General features: G+C 47.2%; 1 protein-coding gene across 3 annotated transcripts in view; it reads right to left on the reverse strand.

Moving 5' to 3' along the window:
* The window catches only part of ADD2 (adducin 2), a 110,967-nt gene that overhangs the window by 44,604 nt on the left and 53,726 nt on the right, over positions 1-12,637 (reverse strand). For all 3 annotated transcript variants that reach the window (XM_053589234.1, XM_053589235.1, XM_053589233.1), the window contains 3 exons: positions 9,009-9,123; positions 3,303-3,520; positions 1,402-1,540 (listed from right to left, as the gene is read on the reverse strand). In XM_053589234.1, the coding sequence (XP_053445209.1) occupies positions 1,402-1,540; positions 3,303-3,485 (322 nt within the window). In that variant the 5' untranslated portion in view covers positions 3,486-3,520; positions 9,009-9,123. The remainder of the gene's footprint in view (positions 1-1,401; positions 1,541-3,302; positions 3,521-9,008; positions 9,124-12,637) is intronic.

Here is a 12,637-nt window from a genome sequence, read left to right on the forward strand (position 1 = left end):
ATAAAAAAATAAAGAATAAACTTGTACAAACAGTTGAGAAAGACTGACACATAATGGAAAATTAGAATGGATTCAATTTCTTGGAAAATAAAGAACTCTACAAGACAAAAATACCATGAACAAGCAGTGCATCTTACAAGGGTATATGTGAAACTTGGTAAATGGTCTGTGAAGCTAGTGAATGATGCCCCATGATTATATCAATGTACACAGCTATGATTTAAAAAAAAAATACCATGAACAAAATTAAAAGGCAAAGGAGAAACTGGAAAAAATTGTGATATATTGGACAGATAATAGAGAACTAGCCTTACTTTATAAAGATTTGAAAATCTATAAGAATACATTAATAGGAAAATGGGCAAAGAATGTAAATAGGCAACTTACTACAAAAAGAAAATCATCCCAGTATGTATGTGAAAATACATAATGTACCTAACCTTATTGGTAATCAGATAAATCCACATTAAAATACAAAGTATTTATTGCCTATGGAATCAGGAGGATGAAACAAATGGTAACATACACAGTGGATCAGGGTAGAGGAAATGAGCACTCCACATTAGTGCTGTGGAATGTAAACTGGATTCATCTTTCTATCTCCAGGATGGAGAAAGGATATAATTTGATATTATGCATTAAAGTCTTGAAAACATGCATATACTTCAATACAGCAATTCTACTTCTAGTAATTTGTCTCAAGGAAATAATCATGGACAAACTCTCAGATTTATTCTAATACTCTTTTTGCTCATTATAGCAGAAAATTGGAAACTATCTAAAAGTCCAATAATAGTAAACTGATTAAATAGCATGTATCTACCAAAACTTATTTTGTAGAACCATATTTTATGTGAAAAGTTAGTCAAGATATGTTAAATTATTTAAATTATAAGTATGATATGATTGCATTTTGTTTGCATAATCTATATATGTTAAGAAAAAAGGGCTAGAAGGATACATGTATGCATAATCTTGTATTAATCTTGTTGAGGGGAGAATATTTTCCAAAGCTTGTTTTGTGAAGGTTGTGGGCACAGTTTCACAGCCCAGGAAGGTGGTTAGCCAGGCTCCTCTGAGCCCTCATCTTTGGATTCAGGTTGGCCTGTCTCATGGGACATGGGGACAATAGTTTCTATGGCTTCCTCCCAGCCCCTGAAGTCACCTCTGCCCCTCCCATGCCTGGTATCAGGGATAATTCTTCCATGGATCTTTAATTCACAACAACATCAGAAGCAAAGCCAGGTACCTCTTTGGCTACTGCTGAGCTCCCCAAGGCCTGATGATGCAGCTGTGCCATGGCCTGGTAGCCTGGCAACCAACTGCTTCTTGCCTCCCTCCTCTCCTCCCCCACTCTACCCCTCCACCTCTGCTCCTGGCAGCTCCCCAGAAACCACGTACTCATGGAAGATGTCGGGAAGACTGCGTGAGAGGTGCTGGCCATGAAGTCCGCGATCTGCCGCAGGGCCCAGATATTAGAGGAATTGTTCCCTTTCTTCATCTGCTCCTGGATGAGGCCTTCCAGCTCCTCCCTGAAAGACTGAAGCAGGCCCCCAGGGGCTGGTTCCTCACAACTTCTCTCACAGGGCCCCTTGGACCAGTTGCCAAATAATGAGCTCTTCCAAGTGCCCTCCCCCCACCCCTGTCAGTTAGGCCAGGGCCACCCCATCCCCCGCCCCAACGCAAGGATCCCTGACCCCAGGGGACACTGGCAATTCCCTTGGAAGCCTCCCTAGATTGCTGTGCAGGATGCAACAAAGAGCCTCAGGGTGGGAATGAATACTGTGTTCTCCTGCCCTGTGAGCACTAATCCAGGTTCCAAGCCCTTCCTGTGTCTGTGTGATGGCCAAGGCCCCTCCCCCATCAAACATGGCAGGACTTCACTTTAGTAACTAAAGACATTTTTTAAAGCGAAACTGAGTGAAGAAGTGCTCCTCTTCCCCTCTCCATTAGCCATGCCTATGGTTTTTCTAGTCTCAGTTTCCTCATGTGTTCAATGTGAGGGAGGAGGAAGTACAAAAGGATTTGATGACATCTCAGGTCATTTCCTCTTCTGATGTCCAATGCTAAGACTGGCTTTTCAGACCACCAGGCCAAAAGCAAGGCATCCTGCCCACTGGGTGGCAGCAAGAAATATTCCTGAGCAAACAGGGATCTGCTTAGGTGTTGGCCAATCTATAAAAGGACAGAAGGCATTAGGACCTCCCGGAGCCCCTGCCCTGCCACAAACCTAAGCAGGTGCTGTCTAACTCTGCCCTTTCCTACCGCCCTGCCACACATCCTAGTCACATTCTGGAGGTTTTGCCAGGGTTCCTCACCCCAGCACTTTTAGCACCTGTCATATCCCCCCAGGCTCCCCAACACAAGGTTACCAAGAACCCAGGCCCATCCTCCCTTGCTCTGCAAGACATTCTCCCTGCACTCTCAGCCAGGGTCTCCCAAAGCTCAGTGGTGGTGTTGCGCTCAAGGCAGAGCTGGGCCCAGCCTCCTGAGCCCATCCTGGCAAGTACCTGGAGATGCCACCTCCATCCCCAGGCTTCCTAACTGTTAAGGATCATGCATTGCTTCCTGAGGACCTCCAAGCTTTATACCCTCAGACACCACCTTGCCGCCCTCCACACTGGTCTCCCTCCTCAACCAAGGGCCTGCATCACCCTCCTCCTCCAGTGGTCATCTAGGCCCACCTGGCCTTCTCAAGGCATTCCTGCCTCAAGGAGGAGCTTCGTGCCCATGTCAGGCAGGGACCAACTAGCCTTAAGTCTGGAGAGACAGCAGGTGATCTGCCTTTCCCTCTGTCCCCCACCCCATCCCATATCTTATTGAGCCTCTAACTCTCCCTACCTCTTGGGATTCCCGACCCCCTCACCCCATCCCACGCGTGTCAAGGCTGCAGGGGGCATTTGTTCTCACTCTGTGGTCGTTGGCAAAGAGAGCCCCAAGCCTTCCAAGTGGCGCCCCCTGCTGGCCCCCAGCTCACAAGACTCTGTCTCCTTTCATCACCAGAGCTTTCGGGAAGGAGGGAGGTGAACGCGGGAAACTGAGGCTCAGAGGGGGCACAGAAGGCTGGAATGGGGGGCTCCTGTCTCTCAGTCCCACCTTCCCCATCACCAAGCTGAACTCCTGCTCACAAACCAGGTTCTGGTATCCACCTGTGATTAGGGAGTAGGCTCACCCAGACCCATCTTGCTCACTGGGCGTAAAGCGCTACCGACCCCGAGCAAGGAAGAGAGAGGCTGTTCATCTTTCAGGTACACCCTGAATCCGCGCTGCCCCTCCGCCCCGCCGGGCGGCCGGCTACTCACCGGGCTCTGCAGGATCATGGTGACGCGCTTCTTCTGCTCCATCAGGTTGAAGTCCTGTCGCAGGTCTGCGGCGCGGTTGCGAAGGCGCATGTATTCCGGGTCATCCTCAGAGAAGCGGTCAAAGTAATGCTGCCCCTGCGGGGGCGGCGGGGAGGCAGCCTCGGGGACCGCCTCGTCACTCATTTTTCCTGGCGGGTTTGCAATCTGCTCCTGGAATCCTGCAGAGAATTGGGTGCGAGGGCAGGTTGGTGCTCCCCATTGGGGAGTACACACTTCCTAGAGCAGAGAGTTGGGTTTCGTTGGGTCCACAAGGGGATGCGGCTATTCCCGGGAGGGTGGAAGCCGAGCCCCCGGCTGCTGCTCCGTGTGCCAATCTCTAGGGGGCGCTAGTGCGAGGACGTAATAAGTCAAAGCATGGGAACCGCTCACCGGTGCTGCAACCTTCTTCAACTAAGCGGCCAGCCTTTAACTGGTCACGCTTGGCCTAGAGTAGGTGTTTCCTCCAGTGGAAACATGGCCTGCGGACTTTATTGAGCATTTCTGTGACGCGTGCCTACATAGTGGAAAGCTATTTTCTGGGAATTAGCACTTCATCTAAAATGTAAACTCTCTAGTAAGCCTCCTCACACATTATGGTGGGAAATGCACAAAGAGCACTATCACTAAATAGGAACCACTAACAATACTACAGAAACTACTAAAGTGTGGGATACACTTTGCTCCCTGTTTTTTACAACTTGAACTTTGCTTTGGCCCTTAGAAAGGCATTTTTGGTGAATCATGAGACCTGCTCAGGTGTGCAGCACCCATGATTTGTAAATCATGTCTTATTGATGAATGAGAGATTCTTATTCCAAGTTTAAAAAGAAGCATGCAACTCTTATTAAGGGAAAATTATTTTCTCCTAAACCCCACTAGAAACATTTGATAAGCAAAGACTAAATACTCTTTGCATTGTGCCACATTGCCAGACTGCCAGAGTCCCACATATTTTGTCTAGACCTGATCCGTGGAGTGTAGACCAGGGCAGCCTTTGGAGAGTCAAACGAGGGAAAAGTCACATATTTTTTTCCTACTCGAGCATGCTTTTTGAGATGCATGAGTGATAAACAAAGGAATGTCTACTATTGCTCTATTGGAGCCTTTCTGAAGAATAAAGCACCAGTTCCAGTCTTCACTTCTCAACTGTGGGAGGGAGTTTGCCCAAACCAGTGTCCCTTAGTGTATCATCACCACTGGGCCCTTAAGACTGCTTTATGCCCCTTTAACATCTAGAGAAGCCTTCCAGAACTTTAGTCTCCTCCTTGCTGGCTGGGTCCCTTTCCTGGGTGACTCTAATGAGCAGGTAGGGTTGAAATGTCAGGGGCTAGATGAGGATGGCTGTAACATGTAATGGAAGGAGTCCATCCAGGTGTTGGCCATTTCTAACATGCCTGACAAAGGAGATACAAAGTTCTATTTGTCCCACACTCATGCCCCATGCTACTCCCCATAGCTGTCCGGGTCCCTCCTCCCACAGTCACTTCGCCTGAGAAATGCTAAACAAGTTTAGCCTAAAGCTGTCTCCTTACGTATTATAAATGCAGCGTAAAGGATTCTACATACATAGTAAGCTGTAACCCAACAAACTCTTATAGAAAGTAGTTGTCTCAGCCAATCACAGTAGCCAAGTTTTGGCCAATCACAGGTGGCCAAATATTAGAACCTTGTTCTTGTAGGGCAAACACCAAACCCTAACTAATCCAGCTGTTTCTGTAACTCTCTTCTGTTTTCTGTATGTCGCTTCCCTTTCCCTGTCCATGAATGTTATCCAAGCATGTGCAACCCATAATCACTCTGAAACTATTCTGTTTCGGGGTAAGGGTGGGGGAGGATGCCCAATTCACTAATAATTCTTTGCTCAATTAAACTCTGTTAAATTTAATTTGTCTACAGTTTTTAACAGTCAGCAGGAGTGCTCCAAATGCCACCACAACCCTCTTCTACAAGGCTGCCAAAGCAAGACCTCTGATCTTAATTCTTCTGCTAATTAGTCATCTTATGAAAGCCTTTACCACATTTTCCCCAATCAGCTCCACACTTACCAGTCTTGTTGATAAGATATTTGGCAGCAGAGGATGGAGATGAGGGTCTGGGGGTGGGGGAAAGAGTCTGGGGGTGGAAGTGACAGCCAAAACAAAAATTCTCCAAAGGAAGATTTTGAAATAGACTTGGCAGGTTGCTAGAAAGGTTGTGGTTGTACTTAGTAACATTTATATCTAGACCCATTCCTTTCATCTAAATGGAGAAAGAGTGATTGGGTCTGTCAGGGATGTTTCGGGGGAAATCAGCTCTGGACTAGAAATCAGAGACCTGCAATCTTGCCCCTATCTGCCACTTGCTAGCCACATGGGTTTGGACAAGTCATTTCTTCTCTCTGGGTCTCACTTTGTCCATCTCTAAATGAGAGAGTGAACAGAATGACCTCTGGGGTCCCCTCCAGCTTTGATACTATATGCCTTACCTGAATTGGAGACAGAAAAATTTACACAGTAAAGGCAGAAGGATGGAGGATCTGGGTTTCCTGGAGTAAGGGACCTTCCTGCTTTCCCCTGCAGTGGTTCTCAACCTTCCTAATGCTGCAACCCTTTAATATAGTTCCTCGTGTTGTGGTGACCCCCAACCATAAAACGATTTTTGTGTAGGGCACTGGCCCCATATGCTGGAGGTGGTGGGTTCAAACCCAGCCCTGACAAAAAAAAAAAAAAAAAGAAAGGGTTGTTCGGGTCTCAACCCACAGGTTGAGAACTGCTGCCCTAGGGGTCTCCCCTGAGGCAGATGGCAAAAGAACAACTGCAAAGAACACACACAAGCAACTGAGATTGGCCCTTTGGGTTCAAGTCAATCCCAAGGGTGTGGGATTAGCTGACATACTTCACCTCCATCATCCCCCACCCGGCCTCATTCCTGGGCATTGGGGATTAGAAGGGATGGCAAGGTCAAACAGTGACTACATCGGAGCCGCTCCGATGTCTGGTCCCCACCCACATGCTCCTGGTTAGGCAACACAGACAACCAAAATTCTTCCAGAGACATCACCCCACTGAATACCACCCCTACCCTCTTTAGTGACTCATCATGGCAAATTAATTCTGTTTGGCACTTTCAGTGACCTGAACCCTTGGTGTTATTTTTAAAATAGCAAAAAGTGACCCTCACCCACAGTAAGTGCACTGGATATGAGCACAGAGAACTAAGCTATTGCCTTCCCTAGGACTCCAGGTCCCATAAGCTCCAGAACCATCCAAACTCTCAGCTTCTCTAGGAATGAGGTTATTTTGATCAGCACAGCCTGGCACTGAGCTTCCAGGAGTAAATCCTTTCTATCCAGGCAGGAAAGAGCTGATCCTCGCTGCTTCCCCATGGAGTGGTTGCATTTCCCAGGAACGAGTCCATGATGGCTGTAAAGCAGCCCTCCCCTCCCTGAAGCATGAGGAACCAAGAGGCTCTGGGCCTGATGGACAGGCACCTGCACCACCATGCCCTTGCACCTGCCTTCCCTCCTTAGAGCCTGGACCCAGAGGTCTGTTCCAGAGGTGTTCCAGTGGGGGTGACATAGGATATGGAAGTCCTGACTCCATCCCCATGACAACAGCAGCCTGAGAAAACCGTTTGGATTTATGAGCCACAGGCATCCTTTTGTGCTTCTTCCTTCCCTTCCCAAACCACATAGATGATCAAAGTTAGTGTAGCATAGCTACATGATACTTAGTGGTGAAAAGCACAGACTCTGGAACAGAACTGTCGGGGTTCAAATCTCTGCTAGGCCACTTACTAGCTATGCGATCCTAGGCTAGTTACTTACCTGGTCTGTGATTCAGTTTCTCCATTTATAAACTGGAGATTATAACAATTTAACTTCTTTGAATGGTGGCTCTGAGGATTAGCAGAATTAATGTATGTGAAGTACTTAAAATGGGGGCTAGTACATAGCAAGTGCTATTAACTATTTACTCTTACTGTGTGTCACTTAGGGGCTAGAAACATCTTGGCGTTAGGGATTCAATTAACAAGAGGCTTGTAATTCGATTACAATAGGTACACACTAAAACACTGTAAGAGTATGTTTTAGTGCAAAAAACTAATCCACTCTTGAGCTGGATCAACAAAAAGAAGAACATCCAAAGACTAATAATGCCCAGTTTTTCAACCAGATAATGGAAACATGTCAATCTGGGGTTCACAAAGAGGGTAAGCAGGATGCTGAAGATCAGAGACAAGAATTTGCTGGGTCGGACATGGTATGAAAAAGAATATACTTGGGCTTTGTCCCTGGCTTCTGGAACAGAACTTCAAAAACCTTTGGAATTTCCATAATGTCCCAAAGACGGTAGGACTGTCTTTTGTTATTCATAATGAGCCCTTTTCAACCAAACCTGAGTTGATGCTCACACGGTGACTCTTGGTGGGCCCTCAGATGGTTTCGAAGGAAGACCAGGACATCCCAAAAGGACTAAGCACATGGCCAGGAGGTTGTAGCTTCAGCTCTACCCCTGGCCACCAAAGAGGGGAGAAAGGCTAGAGATTGAGTTCAATCAAGTGGCAATGATTTCTGTAATGATGTCCCTTGATTAAAAAAACAAACAACTGTAGACATAGAGGCTTGGGGGAGCTTCCTTGTTCGTGAACACACTAATGTGCTAGGAGAGGGTGGGAAAGTTCTGTGTGCCCCACCCCAGGCCCTGAGCTTTGCAGCTTCTCTGTGTGGGTGCTCTTGAGTTGGGCCCTTTATGATAAAACTGTGATTACAAGTCCAGCACTTTCAGTGAGTTTTTGGAGTAATTCTAATTAATTATCAAGCCTGAAGAGAGATCATGGAAATCCCCAAATTTATAGTTAGGTCAGTCAGAAGTGCAGACGGCCTAGGGATCCTGCTTGTGGCTGATGTCTGAAGTGTGAGCAGCCTCCCTGGTGACCTTGTTCATCACCTTGTGGTAGTCAACAGTGTGCCCTTCACTCAGAGACAGTTCATGTCAGAATTGAACTGAATTATAGGACAGCTGGTTGGTGACAGAGAATTGGTGACAAAACATCACCAGGCAACTTTATGGTTTATTTTCATTCCCAGGACCATTCTATGAGGTAGATATTATTGTCCCAGTTTTACAGAAAAAGAAACTGAATCACAGAGAGGTTAACTAATTTGCCCAAGGTCACCCAGATAACACTGGAGTCAGGATTCAACCCGGTCTGTCTCTGGCCCCAGATCCTGCTCTTCTCCACTCCATCATAGTGTTCCTGAACATCTGCTGTGCTGCCACGTGCAAGAAGGATTAGGCTGATTCCCCAGAACCCTGGGGGCCAGAACTAAGAAACCAGGTGGTTGCTACAGGCAGATGGATTTTAGTTGAGGGCATGAGGGAGAACTTTCTAACAGCAGAAGCTGGTCAGTGAGGGAAGATGGAACAGGCTACCTTGTCAGGTGGTGAGTTCTCTCTCCTGGGAGTCAGAGTGACCACAGGATGCCATAGAGGGGATTCTGCCCTCGCTGAGTGGGAGAGGTGGAGTAGACCAAGAACTTTGGGAGTCCTGGTAGCTGCTGAGTCAGCAGGATAGAGGGAGTTCATGGCAATGACCTGAGTGTCTAAAAGCTCAACTTCATGTGATGGATCCAACCAAAAAATGTGCATCACCACCCTTCTCCACCAGAAACTGCTATCTACTCACCAGGAGGCCAGCCCAGCCCTGTCCAAGGCTTCCTCTCAGTGTTCAGTCTGGACCCGCTGCTCCACTCTCAGGGACACGGGCCACATCTACACAGCCTCAAACATGCAGGTGGAAACTGGAAAACACGAACACAACAAACATCAGAGCCTTGTCTGCACCACCACAACTCTTAACCTGATTTATTATAAGGACAGTCGGGCAATTCTTTAAAATGAATTTGAAAAGAATGTTTTGTTACAAGCAAATTGTATCTTGTTTGTTTGTTTGTTTGTTTGAGATAGAGTCTCAAGCTGTCGCCCTGGGTAGAGGGCCGTGGCGTCACAGCTCACGGCAACCTCAAACTTTCGGGCTTACGCAATTCTCTTGCCTCAGCCTCCTAAATAGCTGAGACTACAGGCACCCACCACAATGCCTGGCTATTTTTTTTCTTTTTGGTTGTAGTTTTCATTGTTGTCTGGCAGGCCTGGGCTGTGTTCAAACCCACCAGTTCCGGTGTATGTGGCTGGCGCCCTAGCTGCTGAGCCATAAGCTCCGAGTTAGCAAATTATATCTTTAAAAAAGGTAAAGAGAGCTTCATTATCTTTACAACTGGGATCCTTTTAGAGAAAAGAATTGGAAAACCCCTTTGCTGGACACTGGATGGCAAGGCCTCAGAGCTAGGATGCTGCTCCTGCATAGAGGAACTCCATGTGTGAGCCCAGAGGGGATCACAAGTGGTTGGGCTGCAAAGGTCTCCTTTCCTGAGACCCCAAAACACTTCACTCACAGCTGCTAAATTCACAGATGCTGCTGTGAGTGAATTTTGGGTACAGACCAAGAGGCAGAAGCAGCCTGAAGAATATCACACTCCAGGAAAGTGGGAGAGTTTTAAATTTGCACAGGCCACAGATTGGATGGCTCAAGATAATTTCACCTGGAGTTCAAGGGGAAAGGCCCCCAGCTAATACCTGGATAATAGGCCATACAGTACTACTGAAGGAGGAATGTAAAATTGTTAATACTTTACAAATAAGGGTGAGTCACTACTCCAAACACCCTGGGGATCAAGGTCTTCAAAGAGTTAATTGCCAGAAATCTTCTTTTTTTTTAAGTGATAGTTTTCCATTTTCACTTGGACACCCTGTTGTCCAGATCCAAACCTGCTGGGGGCTGTCTCACTCAGAGCTGGCAGCATCCCTGACCCTGACCACCCCGCCCCTGGCCTGCCCCCTGCCTATGGCTCTGGATTTAGTGGCCAGCTCAGCTGCATACTTCACCCTGGGCTGTCCAGAGTGGAACCACTTGGGGAGACTTGTGCCACCAAAAGAGGCCAGGAGAATTCATCTTGGCGGGTACAATGTGCCTGTGGGAGTCCAGGACATCTGCACACTCAGTAAGGTACAAGCCATGGGGTCCAAGGCTCAGCACTTCAGTGCCCAGATGGTCCCCAGCCCAGTCCAGATGTTCACCCTTTTAGTTAGGGACTTGGAAGTTGCTTCTAATAGCTGGGCTCTGCACTATGCAGTGCAGTGCCAGTTGGAGTCTTTCTTCATTTTAATGACAACAAGGTCACAGCCACCCTGATGCTGCCTCTGTCCAATGAGTCCCAGGTGGGGTTTGCCGACATACCTCTACTGCCCTCCCGAAGGACCAATCCTGCAGCTAGATAAGTTGTTTCCCTTCAAGCTTCCTCCCCTTCCCCAGCAGACCCTGCCATGGAGGTCTGAGACTACTCCATGGCCATAAGATTTGAATTTTCAGAGTCTGAGCTATTTTTTTGTGTGTCAATTAATAGGATTAATCCTTTGCCCCAGAAGTGGCCCATGGCATTCATGCAGGAAAGCAGACGTCCATTCCTCAGATAAGTTATACACTGAACAAAATAATTCCCATCTGTCAGTATTGAAAATTCCACAATTAGAGCACCATTCCTTGGGTTATGGGTTTCCCCTTAATTAAAATGAAAATAGCCCTGAGAAGTGTTGGAGACAAGTGTATTATCTGTAAGCCATTATCCTGTGGCAATGAAACTGTCAAATCTCTGACTGCAGAAGCCAGCTGAGCAGGGCCAGGACAGGCACCACATCAGCAAGTTTTAATGGAGGAGAGGGAAGAGAAAGTGGCTTGATGCCAGGGCCACTCAAGAGGGGCCCCCGCACCTGAGGCACGGCTGCTGCCTTTGGGGCTTTTGGGTGACCCTGGCCCGAAAGACCCTTCTGAGCCTACACTAGCCATAGCATCAAGCCCAGGATCACTCCCAATTCAGCCTTTGGCTTCACAGTCTGTGCTTTAAGGGCCTAACTCCCCCAGGCTTCCAGCCACCCTTAGCTCTCTCTGGCAGAGGTGAGAAGCAAGGAGCAGGGTGAGCCATGGTGCCCCATAAAATGAGAACAGGTACCTGACCATTACCCCAAAATGCACTGGAGGCACAGTCCCTTAGGGCCCCCTGCCCCCTGCTGTCACCATGAAGTCAGGCTGGGCTATGAGGCAGGAAGAGTTAGGACTGTGTGTTCTAGGCCTTCTTAACCACCCACCAGACTGTGAAGACATTAAAAACACACAGGGGCCTTTGCCTGCAACCACCTTGAAACCAAGCTGCAAACAAACTGCTCACCTAGTGCCACAGCCCCTCCTCTCTACCTCCCACCAACCAGTCACCACACCACTGCCCTGAGAGGGAGCCTTGGGCAGGAAGAGTTAGGACTGTGTGTTCTAGGCCTTCTTAACCACCCACCAGACTGTGAAGACATTAAAAACACACAGGGGCCTTTGCCTGCAACCACCTTGAAACCAAGCTGCAAACAAACTGCTCACCTAGTGCCACAGCCCCTCCTCTCTACCTCCCACCAACCAGTCACCACACCACTGCCCTGAGAGGGAGCCTTGACTCCTCTTCTTGCCCTGTACATCTACCTGGTCTCCACGGTCTCCAGTTTTAGGTCCTAAATACTTCCTCACCTGGAGCACAATGCCCTGAATCATGCTTCCTTCTCTCCATCTCTTAACGATCTCTGACCCGCAGTCCCTTCTCTTGTGTCTACCACCCAGTCACTAGAGTCACAGTTCTAAAAATCTGGCCCATGCTTTTCACTGCCCTGATAAAAATCTATCCCTGTCACCAGGGGCAGTGTTCCTTAACCTTTTTTAAAATTCCTGCTCTTCTAGCCAAAACTTAGTCAAATTTAGACTCTATTACAAAAATGGCAGGTTTTATTTTCACATTTTCCAAATATAAAATTTTAAATCTCCAGGAAGAGGGGTGGGTGAGAATGAAAAGAAGCTGATTAATGGGTACAAATAAACAGCTTGAGAAAAGAAGTAAGACATAGTGTTTGATAATCAGTAGGGTGACTGTAATTTATAATAATGAATTGCATATTTCCAAATATCTAGAAGAGAAGAATTCAAATAGTTCTAGCATAAATAAAAGACAAATATTTATGATAGATATCTCAAGTACACTGATTGGATCTTTGCAAATTATAAGAATGCATTAAATTATCACATGTATCCCCAAACTATATACTTCTATTATATGTCAGTTAAAAAGAGTGTTTAAATATGAATTTGCTTTGTCAAATCAAATACACGCTCCATGTTAAAAATTCCTGGAGGCCCTCCATCAGGGGCTGTGCCTCTCTCCCTGTCCA

The sequence above is a fragment of the Nycticebus coucang genome, chromosome 4 (assembly GCF_027406575.1).
Source record: "Nycticebus coucang isolate mNycCou1 chromosome 4, mNycCou1.pri, whole genome shotgun sequence".
NCBI lineage: Eukaryota > Metazoa > Chordata > Mammalia > Primates > Lorisidae > Nycticebus > Nycticebus coucang.